Source organism: Exophiala spinifera (assembly GCF_000836115.1).
Source record: "Exophiala spinifera strain CBS 89968 unplaced genomic scaffold supercont1.15, whole genome shotgun sequence".
NCBI classification, from domain to species: Eukaryota; Fungi; Ascomycota; class Eurotiomycetes; order Chaetothyriales; family Herpotrichiellaceae; genus Exophiala; species Exophiala spinifera.
This window is the reverse complement of record NW_015622527.1, coordinates 1-20,059: the sequence shown is the minus strand read 5'-3', so window position 1 is coordinate 20,059 and position 20,059 is coordinate 1. Positions and strand designations below refer to the sequence as shown.

Genomic DNA, 20,059 nt, shown 5'->3' with positions numbered 1-20,059 from the left:
CAGATCTTACTTGGATCAATGCCCTATGATCACCGGGCTCAGGAGTTGTCGTCATGAGGATTTTCGAAGATTGATCGCGCTTGAAGAAAGCACAGAAAGACAACGAGTTTCATGTACGTCAGCACATTCGTTGATGAAAGCGAAGAAGCGAAAGCTTCACAGTCGCTTGTGGGGGCGGACCTGATAGGGGCTGATAGAAGAGAAAGCAAATTCGGGGAAAGCACAGCAGGTGATAAGAGATACTTATGCCCGTGGGCCAGCTCCTGGTGATCACGCTTAAGAGCGTAAGGATCAACGATCGTAATATATCTCAAGCTGAAATACGCAGCTTCATGAGGGAAGGACGCAGACACACAGCTAGCCATGACCCTCTTGGTGGAGATTGTATTCTGCGACGCTATCACCACAAGCCTGGCTGTGGCGGGTTTTCGCCGCCCGGATTTCAACTGAAGGAAGAGCAACATACAAGGGAGAAGGGGCTACGCTCCTGGAGCAAACCCCGGAGAGATGTTCCTCTTACTTGTTCTACGCTTGCGTATCCTGGAGCTCGGGAGTTACTATCCCCCATAGAAAACCAGTACAGCAAGATATGATATCTCTATGCCATGAACTTGGTCATTTCCTTGGTTCAGCACGGAAGTTCAAACTCAATGCTACTTTAGGTGACAGCACAGAATGTCAATTGTGCTGAGCAAAATAGCGACGAAGGAGCCGTTGATGGAGTTTGCCCGTTTCTCCACATAGTACCAATGGTCCATCTTTCAGCAGCTTCCCGTCCAATTTCAACATGTGACCGTTATAGCTGACCACGCACCTCCGTTCCCGCGTATGCCATTCACAGAGATGACCATGTACCTTGCCAGTTGGAGCTGGGGAAAAAATGATCTCTCCGCGAAGCATCGCTGGTTGAATAATCATCTCGTCGATCAACTTCGCTGGGAGAACAATTCCTTCTCCGAGACATGCCGTTGGGAAAAGCTCGAAGTATCGTTCCTCGTCGCCATCAATTCGAGCTAGGATGGCGCAGTACATCAATCTTTCCCGCAGCTCATCGAGCATTTCAATGATGCGCTCGTGTTCCTCGAAACGCCCCGAATTTCGACTGGCCCAGTGATACAATGCAAGAACGGCCGATTCCAGGGGCACCTGTGATTCATGAACAATCTGGTCATCCGACTTGAGGACCTCTTTGAATTCAACGAGCCACTTGCTATCGTGGATCTGGACCATTGGTGTCTCATTGCTCGAGTGGAAGATGAGGCTCAATGGTTGTTCCTCGGGGGGCATCTCAAAGGATGATAAGAGAGTTTGAATTGAGTGACGGAGCCCTTCGATTGACTTTTCTGAGTCTTTCATGACGTTTTCCTTCATTTCGAAATTTCGATCACGACGACTGAGCAGTTGATTATCGACAATGTCAGTTGCCTTCTGAAATAGGGTGGCGTTTTTGGATTACTCACCGAGAGCCACTGTATGAGAGTGTCTCAACTGCGGTCCTTTCTGGGAAGGTCTGCGCTTTTGTCGACGGGAGAGTGTAAGGTGGAGGGGAGAGATAAATAAGGACTGGAGAAAAGGAGAGTTGAGGGGCGCAGACACGTTGAGGTTTAAGAATATTGCTCTCAGGCAGTAACTGTTCTGTCTGGCCTGAATTACTACTTCAAGGATGACCAAGTGACCATCTAAGCTCCGTCCTACTGCCAACAAGACCCATAACCAACACTACTCTAAGCCTATTCTTAAGTTGATCTTGTGCCTTACGAATCTCCTAACTATGAGTCCTCGAGAGAGTGAGAAGACTCAGCATCGGCCAAGTAAGCATGTGAGTAGTGCTTGTGAGGGTTGTAGAAAGCGAAGAAGAAAGGTACATTGCTTGATTATCTAAATAAATGATCGTGACATTTAACGGTGAACTAGTGTGATAATGAAATCAAATGTGGTGAATGTAAAAAGGCAGGATGGGAGTGCGAGAGAGGAACAAAAGATTTGAGGAGAAAGGGTTCCCGTCAGAGACAGGCATCGTATGCAATATTACTGGGGAAGATCTTACAAGTATGTCAGGATAAGAACAGTCCCGAGTTCGTGAGTCTCATGAATGTCTTGAGCTCTGAACCCTCGTATGAGGATATTTGTAGGGAGCTCAACGAACCAGTCGTGAGGCCAAATGAAGAGTCTCCGAATGACTTTCAGCAAGCACAGACAATGTCGCCTTCCAACCAACCCAACTATAATGAGCACGGTTTCCAGACGCCCCTTCCGGACATGTACCCAACCACGGATGCAAGGACCATCAATCAGCAAAGGATCAGTATTGAGGCATTAACACTCTTGTCCATGGAGACTAGTGTTGTTGATCCTCGGCACCTGCAACCATATCCATTCTTCTCATAGTCTGAGAAGTGCAATAACTGGCTCATATTCACTCGGAGCGCAGGGAATGTCTACTGAGCGGGAAGCCCACCCACAGATCCCTTCACTGGTTGCTCTGGTCTACCTCGATTCAAAGGCGTTCGAGCGTTCGACCCGTAGGACAGCTGACTGAAAGCTTCATCACGAGGTTGCATCTCCAACCAGTCCACATTATCATTGGCTGGTTTGGCTGAGATAGATATGGTTGCTGCAGCTGCCATAGTGATGATGGTGGTGATGGTAGCGCCAAGTCTGTTTCTGGGAAATGAGGAAAGTGGATTTGAGCAAAGATCATATCTGCGTGGCATTGTTGAGAGTCGTGGGCTGGTCTTGCGTATTCTTGTCTTTCTGTCAAATAAGAGACGCATTTACAGCAATCACATATACCACCAAACATAGTGATTAAGCACGAGCTCACCTGAATGCTCGTTCATATTAGTGTTCCAGTCAAGTGCAGTCTTCCTCAGCACTGTTGAGTACCGACGGTGTTAGTCATTTTCTCACATCCCGGAGGGGAGGGGAGGGTTTCCTTTTCGAAGGATTACTTACCGAGAGCCACTGCATGAAAGGGCCTCAACTTCTGTCTCTTCTGAGGACGTTTGAGGATCCAGTGCCCATTCTCCTGAGGAAGGAGGACCCTCTTCTGCCTTCCTGTACTTCTCTATCGTGGCCCAAGGCTTGAGACAGTACCGTCCCATCCGATGATTTTCTTCATGCTCCTTCAGGCTTAACCCCAGATAAAACATTTTTATCCAAATATCATCTGTTGATTTCCGGCGTTCGACCTCGTTCCATATCATCGGCGTCCATTCCAATATAACAGAGCAGCAAGAAATGACGAACGCGTAGTCTAACGAGTGTATATGGCGCTCCTCGGTCGACACTATTGCGTCAGCTAGAGTGGCGCTCATCATTCCGTGTTGATGGCTTGCTTCTCGAAAGGTGTATAATGTCTTCTTCAAAAGTTCCTTAAGTAACTTCCTCAAACGATCCTGTTTTGCAGCGTCCATTATATCTTTCAATTCATCTTCGATCTGACACCGCTCGGGGGTAAACTGAGGGTCAAGATCTTTGCCTGCGGGCATGATGTAGATCTTCGATACTTTGGCAAAGTTGTGCGGTTTCGTGGAAGGGAGAATAGTAGTGTTTCGAAGCTGCAATGTTCAGAGCGAATAAGTGTAAGGTGCAGGAGAGCGTAGTACGGGAGGACAATAAGAGAGTTGGGTTGGGCAGGATGCCAGCCTTTGAAATATTGAAATGGTTCTTTGTTCGCTGAAGGGGATGCCTACACATAACTATAGAGCTATGGGAGGCCAAGGAATGAATCTCTGGTGGCTGGTATACAGCCTAGATGTTGATACAGGATGTAACGATTGGGGAATCCTTTGCTTATCAGGCAAATGAGCCTGAGGGTTGTGGAAAACTGAGAAAGAGGGTACATCGCTCGATCGTTGTATTGAATATGTAGCAATGCCTTAAGCTATACCTAATAAATCTTGTGTCAGCCATCGGTAATCGCGAAGCAAGTCATCTTCCGAAAAGGCTGACAGCAATGAGGAAAGCATTCAAATTGGGTATCTAGTTAGTCTGCTGCCTTTGGTGGGCTCGAAAGCCAGCCTGCGATGGCGTGCTAGTTCTTTCTCTACGCTCACGACAGCCACTGACGATCATCGAATACTATGAATTGAATGGAAAATTACTAGCTAAAGTCTGGCCGCAAGGGGAAAGCAAGATGATCAACGTCGAAGGAAGCGAATGATCAAGAGGCGCTTGTTCTCATCGATGAACCTCTCAAGACACACCATGCGTGCGATATTGCCCCCTTTCTGACCCAGTCCATCTGGAGGAACTCTCCAACACAGGGATAGATAGTAGCAGAAGACGGTGAAGATAGACAAGATTAGGGCGCTCCAGACTGCCTTCGAAAGGGGAGGCAACCAATGAAAGGATTCATGATGGAAGACAACCAAGTACCACTGTCATTATCTTCAAATTCGGACGTTTCCTCTGCGTAGGTGAGAGCTGGTGTTAAACCCGGGGGAGCTGATGGTTGTTGGTAGGCTGGTGGGTTGTCGTAACTCAACTTCAACGGAAAATGCTGAATAGCGTAGTCTTGAAATGCTTGAAGTTCTCGCCTGCTGACGGATTCCAAGGACAGTGATGGCGCCAACACACTCAGTGCAGGCGTACAATGAAAATGCTGTGCATAACACAAAGTTGCAATTTTGTACTGAGTAGATCCATCAGACCTGAGGCGGGACGGTAATTCCAGTTTGCGAACAACGTGTTCCCGGGGCTGAAAATGGCTCTGAATCACGTACCCAGCCACAAGGAGCAGCAAATTGCGGGTATGATTGACCGTTTTCTCGCCTTCAAGTTCGGCGTGCACCTGAGAAGAGTCGCTATGAAGTTCAGCGTGTAGCTGAGATATCAATTCCTCAGCCTCCAGTGACTCTGACCAGTCCTTCAGAAAGGAGGGAACTCCTTCACAAAGACTGAGCGCGACAATAGCTGCAATACGTTCCGAGAAATGGCTGTTATCCAAGCCTTCCAGTTCAGCTATCACATCATCGCGACGAGATGAGAAGCTTGTGAATAGTGATAAGCTAATGGGATAAGAGGACCCAGCTAGACATTGGTCGTCTGGGTCCAGAGAAAACTCAAAGGGTAGCCGGTCGAAGTCGTCGATAGATTCCACGTGCGTGTCGATGTCCAGCGTCGATAATTCATCATCTGTCAAGGAGTCCGGCATCGACACCTCAGTAGTCGTGGATTGCAAAGCCAAGGCCTGTGAGTCAGGCCTTGGACGTCCTGGATTGGCTGGGGGAGGGCCAAACTCGGTCATTTTGCAAAGGCGGCTGATGAAGCTGTTGGAGAAAGGGTAGAGAGATAAAGAGTGGGAGGCCGTCCTGGCGAGGGATATCTGAGAGATATATTTGATGTGCGCACGTTGACTTGAGGAAGACAGGATTCATGGCAAAACATGATGAGATGGAGACCCTTGTCTACCCCTTGACAAAAGCAATATAGTGCGCAATGCTGTCGAGAGGCATCAGCGTCACCTCAACACCTTGCTGGGCCCCAGATGAACGTCAAACTCTGCATGATGAGACGGTTCTGATCCGTGACCCTATCGGAGAACCAGGAATGGTGTGATGAACTACGCGCTGATGTCAAATGTGTTGTAACTCCTGGTGCGATCCTGGTTTGACTTTCCGATTCACAAACAAACAGGTCTAACAGGGTGCTAAGAGTAAGGGATGTTCGAGGCTAGGTAGCAGGAGCCTGGACGCAAGTTCTCGTTCAAACAGTCACTAGGAATGCTATGGTGACAAAGAAGAAACCCTATCAACCCCAAGAGGAGAACTAAAGACGCGCAAATATCCCATGAGTGGACTTCACAATGTCACCGAATATGTACCAAAGCTGCCCTGTCCGTCAATTCTGCCGACACCCCGTCAACGAAGAACAACCGCCAAAAGGCGGGAGTTCGCGTGTCAAACCTTCCTTTCGATACCTTCGAGGGTCTGCATCGACTGGTCGAGAGCTTGATCTAGCTCATTGACCCTCCCATTCATCGTGGCAAATGTTGTCGTGGAGTTAGCTCCGGAGTGCTCGTTGGACACGATCTGTTCGCGACTCGAGGATCTCCTCATAGGCAATTCATGGCCAACGTGGCCCAAGTAGAGGAGTCGTATCTTGAAGTATAGTGTCTTGAAAAGTTCGGTCTTGAAAAGCCCACCCAACGCCAAAAGGATATTGCTGATCAAGAGCTGAATCTTCATACGTGAGTAAATAAGCCATATCATGAAAATTCGACTTACTGCAAGCCACAATATCTCCCGCGGGCTGAATCTCTGAAGCCCGAAGGCGGCAAGATTCATGACCAGAGACATAATCGATTGATACAAATGGTAGGACAATACAACGCGGTTCTCGTCAGGCCCTGTAAGCCGCAATAGTTTCGCTACCCTGCCCATCGAATAAAGACAACAAAGTGAGATGGCGAGGGTGTAAAGAAGCAAGCTGGTGAATGCATTTTGTCTGTGTACGTGGTGTCATCAACACTATTCAATCAACGGAAGAGAAACACACACCTCAAGACAAGAGACGATACAAATAAACCAACCGCGGGGATGCTCGACAATATTGTCACATTTCGGACGACGATCCGATCATATAGTGACTTCCCTGGAGATTGAACCAGGCCGTATACCTCCCCAGCCTGCTGAAGCGGTTAGATGGTTGTCCAACGGAGCCGGGACAAAACTCACAAAGAGAAAATAATTGAAGAAAAGAGCCACGCGGGCCACAAGGTGAGGAATGGTAACAAGTTGCGGTGCTGCTCGGGGGATGACGATAAGGACAATTTCAAAAAGAATTTGGCAACAGCCATTCAGAAAACATAGAATACGGCTGATGTGTCTCAGTGACAACTTGGTCCAAGCTGTCTCAACAAACACTATGGTGAAGAATACACTGACCACGCTGCAAATCCACGCGGGATCTTTCATCGGAGCGGTCATGATGTTGAACTGCGGCTGAGCAAAGGACGAATGATTAGAACAGAGCAAGAAGGCAACCAGGCAACCAGGGTCATGCAGGAGAAGGGATCTTTATCTACTGAGTGAGTGGAAGCGGTCGCTCTGATATTGTGTCCAGGTTGAACTTCCGACTCCTTCTCACGGTTGACAGTCTTGAATGATGAACTGATCCGCTACGTAGGTGTGATTGGCTCATCAGTGAGGTTAGGAGGCACTGTCTGATTCAGTTGAAAGGGGGTGACCAGTGCCAAGGAAAAAGTACCAAATTCCGGAATTTGGTACTTTGTCCTTGGCACTGGTCAGAAGCCATTGTATGAGCCGAGATGAAAGTATCCTGACTTCTAACAGCGCCTCTGGGACTTGAACGGATTACTTCTACACTATGTCAATATGGGCAATCATCAGAGTAATGAAGTTAATCCAGAAATCTTGACATCACTCCGAGATCTTGGGAGCAAACTCCAGAATTACGACGATACTGAAACCAAAACGCTGGGGGACCTCGTATGCAATCTCACGAAGGCTCCTTCCACGCTTCTCGAAGCCCGTCCAAAACTTGTAAAATTATTCCAAGCGGAGTACGAAAGGCAAACAACAAATTCATTTGAGGATGTCAAAGCGTGGTTGGGAACGATAAAGCATAACAATCAAGCCCTCTCTCCACACGAAATCGATCTAATAGCGCCAATGCTACGAGCATGGAGACTGAACGAGGAACAAGCAACCTCGAGACTCCGGGACGCTTCCCAATGGATTAAAGACCCTTCCACTTTCTGGGGCGTTACACCGCAGACCAGTCTCAAGAGCAACATGGATGTCGTCCCGCATTGTCTGCGGTATGACGAAGACTATCTTCGAAGTGACGACACACTGCTAAGGCTACGCCGCCGAGTAGTAAGGGAGATCATCTGTCTGAGTACGACATATGAACAGGTCCGCGTCACGGGGTTTACGGGGGGTATAAAACTTGTCACGGAAGCGATTGCTGCCCACAAAAACATTGATACAAATAAGCGGAACGCGCTGTACCAGGAGGTGAAGAGATGCACAACGGCAGGACGTAGATGGCTTTTGCTAGGACATGGAGTCTCACTTGGAATTCATAAAAATGTGGTTGAGTAAGTAATATTTCCTTTTGGTTGGGATCCCATGATCATACTTATCAGTACCTAGCTTTGAGAGAAACCCTATAACCGAAGTTGAATTTGATGCTGCGCAACAGTACTGTAGGCAACTTGACTTATTCAAAGGCAATATCCTTTCAACTGCCTGGAACGCTATTGTCAATTGGTTTTTGCAGAGTGAGTAAAGAGCGCTATCATCTTGCCAGCAACACTAATGCTTCCTATAGGTTTATACAAAGAAATTGTCTGCGATGGCGTTTTGTTACGGCTCAAATGCGATTTGAGGCGCGAACTGAGGACCAATGAAGAGACCACTGAAAAGGAGACTACTGCAAAGAATGCCTCTGGAAAGCAGACTACTGAAAAGGAGACCGCTTCAAAGAAGGTCTCTGGAAAGATGACCACTGAAAAGGAGACCACTGAAAAGGAGACTACTGCAAAGAAGACCGCTAGAAAGAAGACCGCTGCAAACAAGACCGCTAGAAAGAAGACCGCTGCAAAAAAGACCGCTGGAAAGAAGACCGCTGGAAAGAAGACCGCTGGAAAGAAGCCCACAGCGATAGGAACAACGATTGCCTTAAGTGCTCACGACGAAAGCGACAACACTGGCATGTTTGACAATGTTTCCGAAATCCATCATACACAACCAAGTTGCCATGAACTCATCGATCGCCAGCCCAAGCGTCGCCGCCTTAATGGCGTAGAGCTCGTTGCATCGGGCAATTCGATGGATCTTAACAACTTCACGCAAAACGCAATCTCGGAGACATGTTCAAGGCGACACCAATCAAGTACAGGCGAGGGCTCTCCCTCGGATGCCAACTCGAACGCGGGCAACGTGACTCCAGAGGAGCAGATGGACGACGCCGGCGCGGAGGACATTGAAGAACTCAGACCCCTTGAATCAAGTGCGTTCGCCGGCTGCGAGGAACAAATTTCGGGGGATTATGCTGGCGTTCGAGATGAACTTGGGTCGACCGCTCAGGAGCTCATGGCGGATGAATCCTGTCCCGGAAACGACGTCCCTGGGATGCTGATGGACTTTGAACATGAATACGGAGGCTTGGACATATCTTTGTCTCGAAATAACAATCCAGGATCCTCCAATGTCTGTCCTGGTCAATTTGCAAACAACATAACGGGGGCATCTATCAACGACACTCTACCGGCACAACCGGTTGACTTCGATCCACCATCAGAAACCAGTTTTATGCTTCCTGTCGAAACTGACTATGGCACTATGATGGGCTTTGATTTCACTCCATTCGCAGATGCAGACACGAACTTCATGCATGCCTTAGATGAAGCGGACACATGGGAGCTGGGGTTTCCGAATTATGACTGAATACCAACGAAGCACAAGTTGGATCTACCTTATTCGAGCCTCGCCTTCCTTTCGTACCGAATGAGGACAATCGTCAGACCACCGGGCTTGGGGACGATCGCACCTTTCCCGTAAGCTGTGAGGATGTACCCTACTTGCGGGGCTTGACCTTCGTGGATCTCCTGGCGTTCTGATGATACCACAGCATTCTCCTTACTCACGGGCTTCCCCGATAATTGTTGTTGGGCTGGGCTTTGTCGATGAGTGTCGAGCGGCTTTGGGGCGTTTGTGGGCGGGTGTACATTTGTATCGATCGTGTCTTTGGTCAGCCCTTCGAGATCGGGCAGAACGATGGCGACTAGCGTTTCGGTCGGCTGCGCATTCAACGGTGTGAAGATACAAGCGTATTCTATGTACCGGCGCCATTCGATATTCACGCCATTTTCACGTTCTTGCTCGGCGATTGAGACGAACTACGTCCACCATTAGTAGTTTAAGCTTGACATAAGAATTGTAAACATACATCCACTTTGTTGTATGTTGCGACAACATTTCGCAGCTCGTGTGTGAAGAGCTCTTTACGATTCCTGAAGTCCAATATCAAGATATCGCTTCGTCCTTCAACTGGTACCATGTCAGATGCGTGTAGGTGGACGAGGCTTGCCGCATTTTGTAAGGCCTTCGAAGATTGAATGATTGACATCTTTGTCGCGATCGTTGAAAAACCTTGAGAGTGAGGTTTACAGAGGACGTGGCTAGCTTTTTATACTTCAATATACTGTCTCACCGCAATCTATGCATGTACTATGTTGTAGATAGGTAGGTAAATTCAGAATTTGATCGTTCGACCTCAAAATTCGATGATTGACTTGGGCAACCATGTGACGTGGATGACAACGATCGGCTTAAGGCATCTATGATCGGGAAACCTTCCCAACACAGACCACACAGTACCGAAGGCCAATAGCCTTGTATAGTCACGTGACTCCGTGTAATTGCGGTTGTAGCGGCGTGAAGAGAATTGATTGCCTAACTAAAAGTAAGGGAGCGACCTGCCGCTATATATACGTAAGAGCATTTAAGCCAATGTAGCAACCGGAAATAAGTAGTACCGAACCCGGCGCTAAAATCACATAATTGGGCGGACAGACTGCTTACTGGGTTTGACCCAAATCATCGTCAGTGACGAAGTAACTACGGGAGGGATTGCTGCCTTGAAGCCTACTGTACATTTTGAAATCGTAGGTATTCCGACTGACACAAGGAGAATGGACAGGAACTTCGATAAAGGAATGCATTCTCCCTGGAAACTAAACATTTGTACTGCTTCATCTGGATAGGACCATAAGATCTTGCCGGAGCACCAGCAATCATTGAGTGTTCCGGTAAGCATGTTCGACGATCAGAAGCACGCCCTGTTATTCGTAAGTGATGCTCTAGGGCGGAAGACCAGCACATTACCTATTATTTCTCCTTTCGTTTGGGAAACTTCATCGTATCGGCCGCTTCTGAATCTACTTTTTGCATAAAGCTTGTGTCACTTCGACCAGGAGTGGGAGATCTCGCTGCTCCATTTTGAGCTGCAGGGTTGTTGTTACCCGGAGAAGACGACGTAGACTCTTTGGGCACTTTGGCCGAATCATCTTTTGGTTTTTCCGGCATGGTGAGTCAAGAGTCCGGGTTGTTAAAAGTTGACAGCACGTTCTGGGAAGCAAAGTCCAGCAATGGAGAGAAGAGATGAGAAGGCCGGTCCGCAGGTGTTATCAAAGGTTTAAGGGTTAATCAACGTGGGGAGTTGGAGTTTCGATGTTCTGACAGATAATCGAAGTCTTGCGGTCGACTTGAAGAAGAAGCATTTTTATACCTCGAGACGGGCATCGGGGTCTCCAGGGAATCTTCCTTGTGGCGCTCATCATCGAACAGATAGGCGGACAACTCGGCTTCAGGGGTTCTGACCAACGACAGTCATGGCCTTCTACAATGTTGTCCGCATTCGCTAGCGAAGCTCGCTTCCTGCTCGAGGTTTCGGCTAGATTTGCGCGTCGATCAAAATTGCAGGTATCTCAGAACGACTAGCACAGACCCTTGTCGAAGACTATAGCTGCAAGACAATCGCAACCCGCTCGTCAAGCTGCAGGATTATGTCAAGAAGAGAGGTGGCAGACCAGTATGCGACCTATATTAACGGGTTACAGTGTCCTTGGGAGCGTACACTAAGACATTACCGTCTCGATAATTGGAGGCTCACCTTATTTCAAGGGTATACCTATTTTGACCCATGTTACCTGCTGTATGTACTTCTCAGATGTCTCAGGAGCTAATGCAGCTATTGATAAACTTCTTGTGCTGAGGACTTCCATGGAGAAATCTAGACAAGAGAATTATTGATACTATAGGTGCAACGGGAGGAGAGAAGACGCAACGAAAGGAGAGGAGGTGCAACGAGAGGAGAGGAGGCGCAACGAGAGGAGAGGATCTGCAACGAGAGGAGAGGAGGTGCAACGACAGGAGAGGAGGTGCAACGAGAGGAGAGGAGGCGCAACGAGAGGGAGATGCGGACAGTCTTCACCACGTGATTAGATAAAAACGTGAACAGAAAGCCAACACTCTGGCTTCACGACGTATGAGAGTCAGCGCTGCTTTAAGGCTCTGCAAAAGCGTGATATCTCTGCCCCTCCAAAATCCCCGTGACTTTTAGGCATCTGAAGAGCCCTTGAACATCAGTGTTCATTACACTCAGGATGTTTATGTCTTTGAAAACTCTCTGCGACAGTCCTATGACAGTCTCGCGACTTCATCGGGCTTTAAACTGGTTCATTTTCAATGCGCAGTAAGGCAAGTTAGCTATGTTCTACCATTGTACGCACTATGCTGATTTTGAGGGCAGCGCAGTCTTTCACACTAGGTAGCTAATTGCTGTCGAGCGTTGAACAAACTATCATCTCGAAAGCTGAGCTTTCACGGGCACCTTCTCTGTCACTATTTACTACCTTGATCGACGAAAGGGTGTCTTGGCCCTGAGAATATATCATAAAATGAATAAGAGGAGGTACCAGGCAGAGTTATCATCCGGCACAGAAGATGAGATCACAACCGCTTGGCAATCCAAGGTGCGTGAAAAGAGTTCCGAAAGGTTTTAGGGTCGGTATATGAACTAACACCATACGGTAGACTGGGAATCGATCTCTAAGGAGATTAAGTGGTTGGAAAACATTACAACAACAGGAACTTAGTCGCCTCAGACTTCCTTCAACCACTGAGTATGTGGTACTCAGCGGCCAACTTCTATTATACAAGGAAGAGCAATACTTGGACAGAATCGAGTCACCCCCTGGTAAAGTCGTCGTAATTACTTGGGACGACACGTACACAATATTTCCCATCGCGAGCCCACAAATATTCAGGATGAGCTCCTAACACGACTATCTACTCTATGTAGAGCCTCGATTTTCCTCTGGTTAAGGTTTGGATGATTTGAAGCGAGACAGGAATGGTGACAAAAGGCAACGTTGTCGTGGCATGTGGAATTGTGACATGTATCTCAGCTGCCGGAATTCGATGGATTTCACGAATAGCTATGAGAGCGTCTTCGGCCGAAAGCAAATAGCAGTCTGAATCAATACCTACGTGAATGGTTAGATGCGATGTTAGAATTGAAGGACGATACAAACCACTCTCTCGTGTTGGGATCAGCGATGAGTTAAGTGACCCATAGTTGACATATGATGACTGGATTCCAGATGATTCACTCTCAGTCGTAGACTGAAGGGTATGTTGAAGTGTCGGTTGTAACTCTTTGTCACTAATACCCTGCTGATCTATTTGAATCAATGTATCTCTCCATGTCAATATCTGAATGTTGCAGAAATGACCGGGGGCATCATACTTATCTCGAGGTGAGTATTTTCTACCGATTCCTCCACGCATCCCTCAGCATTCTGTATCTCAGATTGTTGTGAGGCTTACAAAGTTAGTTTAGCCGTCATCATTTCCTAGAATCCACAAACCTCTGGCAGATGGAAGAAGTGATTTATTTCGCGAAATCGCTGTCGCTATTGCATGAGGATGATCTTGGTTTTGCCACCACTGGCTAATTGACACAAGATAGGTCTTGGACTCTAACAGGCGGAGGTGTCGCTTGCCAATTGATAATGCACACAAGAGATAAACCTCTTCGTTGTAACTCCAGATATCTTGCACGAACACTTGAGCTCGACGCTTGGCAGTGTTCCGAGTTACCTTCGGCGAGTCAACTAGGCCGGTGTAATACTTGAGACTGGTCTGTTGTTCTAGCGTAAAGGCGAAAAGCCCTCGTGAAAAATTCTGTCGCTGCTCCTCAAGGCGATTAATAAGATCCTCATCATGTATCGGCATAGTAGACAGATAGTTGAATGCGAGAGATCATGAGGAGGAGCGAGGAGGAGTGAGGAGGAGCGAGGAGGAGCGAGGAGGAGCGAGGAGGAGCGAGGAGGAGCGAGGAGCAGCGAGGAGGAGTGAGGAGGAGCGAGAAGGAGCGAGGGGTTGCAACACCACGCGAGGATATGCGCATGATTGTGAGGAGACCCCTTGTCCTCTGCTGACGTGTAACCACGAGTTTCTAAGATGCCGTAATCAAAGAACAGCGTTTCACGTTCAACGCCTCCCCTCCCTGCCCGAACGGCCTAGCCTGTAGCCCGCTTTGATAGGCGGATTGTTGCTGCTGCCAACGCATGACTACAGCACAGTGTGCAACGGATTGGACAAAGACCGACTGCGACGAACGAAAGACTTCTTAGTTCTCGTGGCCGAGGGCAACTCAATGGGCTGCAATCACAACCCTGAAGCAGGCTAAGGCTCTATTGGTTACCGCAAAGAAGCGCATCCAAAAGATATCGCGAAAAGTATTTAATGCCATCCCGAATATGTACGCCTGCTGTGGTATTAGCTTGTGAAGCGACGATTTCTTCTCATAACATACTGAAAACTCAGGTTTCTGTTGCAAAATGTCTCTTCTCTTCGATCCTGACAATAAGCCCAGGCTGGTTTTAACGGCCTTGTGGAACGCAGCACACGAAAAGGGTGCGGGCGAACCAGAAGCTTTATCATTCTGGCAGCACTTACTTGCGAAGCATGAGTTCCAGGAAGACTACTTCATCATTGACGCCGAACTCAGACCTGAACCGGGAAGCCGTCGCCGCGTCGACCGTGGTATTCGGTATATGACCACAAACCACCAGCTCGTGGTGCTCACCTTTATCGAAGCGAAAGGCCTTGCCTCAGATGGTGCAAAAAAGGAAGCTGAGAGACAGGCTCTTCAGGACTGCAAGGACTATATCCGAAGCCATTCATGGCAGGATCAGATATATGCACTAACTATACTGAGGACAGCAGCAAAGGCATGGATATATAATTCGGAAGGATTTAATCCCTTGCATGATGATCACTATATTGAAGCGAATTCTAGTGAGGGCAAGCAACTCAGAAAAGCTTTTGAGAGAATGAAGTCGTTTCCCCCAGCGAAGATTGCTGGCGCTCCAGACCTCCATGTTGCAGCTCGACCAACCTTCCCACAGCCGACAACTTCCAGCACAAGCTACGCTAACCCCATTTTCCCACGAAATGAGACATCCAACGCTTACAGACAAACCACGACAACCGCGTATGGAAATCCGGTCTCCTTTGGGGCCCCAACACCTCAGGCCTATGGATATAGCCCTCATCAAGCAACTACAAGTGAAAGCGTAAAGCCCTGGGAAGGATTCTCACACGTTGTTGCAAAAAAAAACAAGACGCCGGGAAAAAATGGAATTCTTTATAAGGCACAAGGAGTTTGGGTCGAAGCCAATGACTGTCGGTCTGGTGAAGAGGACGGTAAAAGGGTGATCTACTCCAAAGAAAAGAGAATATGGGCATTTGTTGATGAAGTAAACAAGTATCGAGATAGGTGACAGGGTTAACTTCATCGAAGTATCCCAATTTGATCTCCATTCAATCCACACCACCACACCACCTTACCCTGAGCAGGAAGGTCATACCAGTCATCGATGCCATCTGCTACATCTGAACGTTTCTTGATTTCGACATACAGCAAATGCTTGATTGTTACGTTCCGGAAGACACAGTCTTCAATGTCCCAGCTCTTTGAGAGATACTTATCGAATCTAACCTGTCCGAGAGCGTCCCTTTTGCCATTAGGATATGTCAGCAACACACCTAAACAATGCTGCACACTATCGCTAAGCCTGCACACTTGAATCGTAGAATTTCGCTCGAGAGAAGCTTTACTGAAGCACCATCCTTCTTGTGGACTATCAACAGATGGGCATGGAAGCGATTCTCCGGGAGAGATGTTGAGACCCGATATTCGGGTGTAAACATTCGACGCTGATAATCCAAGGTCCGAAAAAGCGTGGACGGAATCGTTAGGGGAGGAATAGAATAGACCTTCGACGTAACCAGTGGAGAGGGGACGTAGGGCTTCGTACTCGAAATAGTCTTCGCGCTGCGGTTGCGGTCCGAAACAATAGTTTCGATTGAGGGAGGTGGTGATCTAAAGGCTTCAGTGACTTGTCCTTAAGAGAGAGCACAAGAGTCTACCTGAACAACGGGATGATTAGTCGGAAATCGCATTTGCGGTATTCGACGAACCGCTAAAGTGTGGACTTTTTCATCAGTTTCCAAAGGAAAGTACAAAAAGATCAGTTTCTTCTCCTCGTATCGTTTCTTGAGTTGCCTTGCGAATAATTCGAAAGACATCGTTGGTTGTCGCCCATGACAGAAGAGACCGACGGTTCTAGCGCCTAGAACAACACCAGTGAGACCCGAAATGTCCTGTGTATTATGGTATTCATATCGCTTTAGGCCAGAGGATGGGCGCCTGAAGAACCAGTAGGTATTCGGTCCAGGTACGAACGGTGTATCCCATTCGATCACATCACCAAAATAACTTTTAGGAACGAGAACCCTAAGAAAACGTCCCTAGAAAATGTAAGTTATGGGATGTCTAGATTGATGTACACTTACATCAGAGCAGGCGTGAAGTTTGACATCTTTCAAACCGGTGTTTCTCATATCGATGGTGTAGTAGTATGTTGATTTCTCTCTCGATCCGTCGAAGATAATTTCATTTCTGGTGCTATAAAGGTTGAGGATAGCAAAATGGTCGCGATGAATCAGCAACTGGTCTCGAATGTATAAACTTTTTGTCCGTTGTCGCGGCGGTCTTGTATGAACACCGGCTAGATACTGGCGACCCTCAAATTCGCTGAATGTCATATAAAGAGTCATTCCAGGTTTTAGAGGGTCGATGTCAGTCCAAGCAGGATCCGAAAACTTGCTGTACCGCCTCGCCGCCATCGCCGCGCACGTAAGAGAGACGAATTCTGGAACATCTTCAAGATGCCGGAAAATCTGGTTGATGACTTCATATGGAAGGACTTTGAATGGCCATATGAAGACTTCCAAAAACTTTTCCGTGAAAGGCTTCCATGCCTCCGGCTCTGGACGCTCCAGAGCCCGGGCAGATAACGCAAGTCTACAAAGATCTTCGAAGGAGATTTCGCGACTTTCAAGGAGCATAGGACAGTACTGCTTCAATACATCAGAGCACCGCGTATGAACAAAGGCTATTCCAGTGCCAATTCTATAGCACCTCGGACAAAATATATGGCCTTCATATGGTACAACTTCGGCAGGTTAGAACTGTAGAGCAAAGAACTTATATATCCGCACTTACTCGCATAATCATCAGATTCTCCAAATGAGCAGAACAGACAGATAGCTTCCCGTCTTGGGCAGTGACAGACTGTGGCACAAGCCATGAGAACCAGAGCATCGAAAAATTCATACCATCATTGTAGAAAACACGAGTGTCAAGTCATGAGATGTAGGACCCCTTTATTGTCCTAACTTCAGGAAGGTACGCCGAAAAGTTCATTCACGTGATATCGGGCTGCCGTCTTCTCCCGTTCTCAGGTCGCATGTGACAGCGAACCTAAACCGCTTGATTGGATGACAGCGTTATGCCTCAGGCTGCGCCCTTTCCTTGTGCCAGCGCGACCCGAAGGCTTCGACTCTTCAAGAGAGCGACATGACTCTGCACTGATTGACGAGAGCGCTCAGCTCTCTTCTGTGACATATGGTATCACCGGGTAAAAGAGGCCACGGACGTGCAGAGTCACGAACGGGCCAATTTGCATGGTAAGAGCCTCGGACGATATGAGCGGCAGAGCCACTGACCTTTGTGTAGACAAACGACACGCCGCGCAGAGCGACGACAGCGAACGTCCTCACAAGATTCGCCGCTTATCTGATCCTGACATCCCTCCCTCGAAGCTGTACAGTCAGCTTCCATCTCCGTCGGCCACAAAAACCGATGACGTGAGTGGACGCAATGAACGTCTCTCCGGGAACAAAGATGCCGACAAGCTGAGGCAGATACAACGCGAACCGTCTCCTGACAACTCTCTCGTACCAGAATGAAGGACAAGGCCGCCAGACAGGCACATCGAGTGCCCATCCGCGAAGAGAGTCCGCCCACCTTCAGCACCATCGGACAGCGGCGCATTTGTCGAGAAGTGGCTATCAAGCGTTCTAACTCGGGAGGAATTCGATATTCAATATAACATGAGTCTGCCACCCTCGAAACGATCTCGGTCCTCAGATTCGTTAAGTCGCCGACTTTCACAATCTGGTGACGGCACGGAATCCACGGTTTCAGCAGACAAGAAATACTCGGCCTACAAAGACGTGAACTACTCGGTGGTTTTGGAGACTAAAGGTAGTTTTATGCGGCTATCTGATGCTGGCCTCGTGAAGGAAGACCAGATATTGTGCGAGAAGCGCCTCTACACGCATCAACCGCGTCCCGATCATTCGTTATTTGATAACCGGTTCGACAAATTCCAGACTCTGATTCGAGGCCGATCCGAAACTCGAGTCTTCCTCGACCTGCATCCTCTCCTTATCCTATCGGTTGAAAACCTGTACATCAGTGGGCGAGAAGAATTTCACGGCCTGATTGAAGGTCAATGACCCCTGGGTCAAAGGGATTTCGTTCTATGGACCCCGACCGCAGCCGGACTGTACGTACGGATTCAAATGGTCCAACTTTACCGAAATTCAGCGCCGGAAGCTCGGCATCGAACCTTGGGAGAAGTCGTACTACACGGCGCGCGAGGACATTTATTTTCCCTTCCTGACCAGCGAGGTGAAGTGTGGAAAACAGGGCCTTGACTTGGCGGATTTTCGACTTTGGCCGAGGAACTTACAGAGGTCACGGACTCCATCCAATTGCGGCGAGGCCAAGGGCTTAAAGCGACCCTCAAGGATATCCCTAACAGAGGCTTGAGCTCAATGTCAAGGTCGTAATAACTGGAAGTTCCGGCTACATTGGCCAACACATTCTTTCGCAGTGTCTTTTGTCTCAACATTGTAATGTTAAAACGACTCCAGAAAAGAAAGAATTGAATCGTCCTCCCACTACTTCCGGTAACTGTCCTTCAGGAATACAGTATCTTGAGTGCGGACAAAGGCTTGACCAATAAGGCATGCATATCTGTGATGCGCTGTTAGTTTGCATCACAATTCATACACGAGATGTTCACCCTGAGCTCGCAGACCTATAGATCAATTCAACCATTGACTCACTATCCCCCTTTATGTCATTGAGATGATATCTTGTCTATGCTTTCACTGCCCGCCAAACTACAGTCCCTTCAGTGTTGCAACGCCAATTATAACATTACAAAGACGCAGGAAACTTACTAGTCTTCCATACATGCTAGGAAAACATCAGTCTTGAAACCAAGGGTGTTCTAGAAGTTTTGCAGCTGACGGTCTCTGTGACGGATCATACTGAAGTATGCTTCGGATAAGAGATGTGATCACGCTTGCTTCTGTCCCATCCATGTCCTCGGGCTTATTCTTCTCGAATAAGAGCTCCAGAGGCTCGTCGATATATGGTTCTTGCTGATAACCAGCATTCTGGCCGGCGTTCGGATCCAACCTCTCCCGATTAGGACCAAAATATTGGTTGGCGCGTGGCCACTTATGTTTGAGCCAGGCCTCCGGCAATGGTCCCAAGATATCGTTCATCTGCAACAGATGATCATCGTCACCACTCTCTTCTTCGTTCGGACCAAGCTTAGGAACACAAAACAGCGTGTCTCCGGTCAGAAATTCGTAAACAAGGCATCCGAAGCTCCAGATATCAATGCTTGAATTGACTACTCCTCCCAATATGAGTTCCGGAGCTCTGAGAGCGTCAGGTGTGACTACTGCTTTGGGAGGGGTTTGAGTCAAGAACGCTGCATAGATATTAGAACGATGACGTTGAATATCGGATTGAAAGACACCTTACCGGAACCAAAATCTGAGATCTTCCACAACATCCTGGAGTCGATAGGCGTATATCTTAGAAGTGATTGATCTAGATATAGGCGACGAGGAGCCCATATATCTTCGAGGCCATCAATTCGTTGAAGAGTGAGAGGCTTTGGGTAGTGATCCTGGCCTGACTGATCTTGCTTCAAGTCATCTTCACAGAGAGCATCGATTTCAGAAGTGGCTGGAAGTATATTTCCAGGCTGTAAATCCGCGTGAACGATGTCGTTCTTGTGCAGAAAGGCCAGTCCAATCAATGTATGCTTCAAAATAATTCTCGCCATATATTTTGGATAGCG

At 48.0% G+C, this 20,059-nt stretch overlaps 11 protein-coding genes across 11 annotated transcripts; 3 read left to right on the top strand and 8 right to left on the bottom strand.

Moving 5' to 3' along the window:
* Positions 1-678: 678 nt before the first annotated feature.
* PV08_12087 (uncharacterized protein) lies at positions 679-1,371 on the bottom strand (the record flags this gene model as incomplete). The annotated part of the gene is made up of 1 exon (XM_016386394.1): positions 679-1,371. The coding sequence occupies one exon, from the start codon at positions 1,369-1,371 to the stop codon at positions 679-681; it is 693 nt and encodes a 230-aa protein (XP_016229888.1).
* A 1,580-nt stretch (positions 1,372-2,951) lies between these two features.
* Positions 2,952-3,491, bottom strand: PV08_12086 (uncharacterized protein; the record flags this gene model as incomplete). Its single annotated transcript, XM_016386393.1, has 1 exon — positions 2,952-3,491. The coding sequence occupies one exon, from the start codon at positions 3,489-3,491 to the stop codon at positions 2,952-2,954; it is 540 nt and encodes a 179-aa protein (XP_016229887.1).
* An 815-nt stretch (positions 3,492-4,306) lies between these two features.
* PV08_12085 (uncharacterized protein) lies at positions 4,307-5,251 on the bottom strand (the record flags this gene model as incomplete). Its single annotated transcript, XM_016386392.1, has 1 exon — positions 4,307-5,251. One exon carries the CDS (start codon positions 5,249-5,251, stop codon positions 4,307-4,309), a length of 945 nt encoding a protein of 314 aa, XP_016229886.1.
* Positions 5,252-5,903: 652 nt separating this feature from the next.
* On the bottom strand, positions 5,904-6,302 carry PV08_12084 (uncharacterized protein; the record flags this gene model as incomplete). The annotated part of the gene is made up of 2 exons (XM_016386391.1): positions 5,904-6,179; positions 6,231-6,302. 2 exons carry the CDS (start codon positions 6,300-6,302, stop codon positions 5,904-5,906), a joined length of 348 nt encoding a protein of 115 aa, XP_016229885.1.
* A 1,038-nt stretch (positions 6,303-7,340) lies between these two features.
* PV08_12083 (uncharacterized protein) lies at positions 7,341-9,419 on the top strand (the record flags this gene model as incomplete). The annotated part of the gene is made up of 3 exons (XM_016386390.1): positions 7,341-8,068; positions 8,124-8,251; positions 8,302-9,419. The coding sequence occupies 3 exons, from the start codon at positions 7,341-7,343 to the stop codon at positions 9,417-9,419; spliced, it is 1,974 nt and encodes a 657-aa protein (XP_016229884.1).
* A 29-nt stretch (positions 9,420-9,448) lies between these two features.
* PV08_12082 (uncharacterized protein) lies at positions 9,449-10,101 on the bottom strand (the record flags this gene model as incomplete). The annotated part of the gene is made up of 2 exons (XM_016386389.1): positions 9,449-9,871; positions 9,922-10,101. The coding sequence occupies 2 exons, from the start codon at positions 10,099-10,101 to the stop codon at positions 9,449-9,451; spliced, it is 603 nt and encodes a 200-aa protein (XP_016229883.1).
* Positions 10,102-10,862: 761 nt separating this feature from the next.
* PV08_12081 (uncharacterized protein) lies at positions 10,863-11,060 on the bottom strand (the record flags this gene model as incomplete). Its single annotated transcript, XM_016386388.1, has 1 exon — positions 10,863-11,060. The coding sequence occupies one exon, from the start codon at positions 11,058-11,060 to the stop codon at positions 10,863-10,865; it is 198 nt and encodes a 65-aa protein (XP_016229882.1).
* A 3,320-nt stretch (positions 11,061-14,380) lies between these two features.
* Positions 14,381-15,325, top strand: PV08_12080 (uncharacterized protein; the record flags this gene model as incomplete). The annotated part of the gene is made up of 1 exon (XM_016386387.1): positions 14,381-15,325. The coding sequence occupies one exon, from the start codon at positions 14,381-14,383 to the stop codon at positions 15,323-15,325; it is 945 nt and encodes a 314-aa protein (XP_016229881.1).
* Positions 15,326-15,336: 11 nt separating this feature from the next.
* On the bottom strand, positions 15,337-16,733 carry PV08_12079 (uncharacterized protein; the record flags this gene model as incomplete). Its single annotated transcript, XM_016386386.1, has 3 exons — positions 15,337-15,927; positions 16,026-16,355; positions 16,401-16,733. 3 exons carry the CDS (start codon positions 16,731-16,733, stop codon positions 15,337-15,339), a joined length of 1,254 nt encoding a protein of 417 aa, XP_016229880.1.
* A 1,269-nt stretch (positions 16,734-18,002) lies between these two features.
* PV08_12078 (uncharacterized protein) lies at positions 18,003-18,410 on the top strand (the record flags this gene model as incomplete). Its single annotated transcript, XM_016386385.1, has 1 exon — positions 18,003-18,410. The coding sequence occupies one exon, from the start codon at positions 18,003-18,005 to the stop codon at positions 18,408-18,410; it is 408 nt and encodes a 135-aa protein (XP_016229879.1).
* A 759-nt stretch (positions 18,411-19,169) lies between these two features.
* PV08_12077 (uncharacterized protein) lies at positions 19,170-20,044 on the bottom strand (the record flags this gene model as incomplete). The annotated part of the gene is made up of 2 exons (XM_016386384.1): positions 19,170-19,684; positions 19,738-20,044. The coding sequence occupies 2 exons, from the start codon at positions 20,042-20,044 to the stop codon at positions 19,170-19,172; spliced, it is 822 nt and encodes a 273-aa protein (XP_016229878.1).
* Positions 20,045-20,059: the final 15 nt, after the last annotated feature.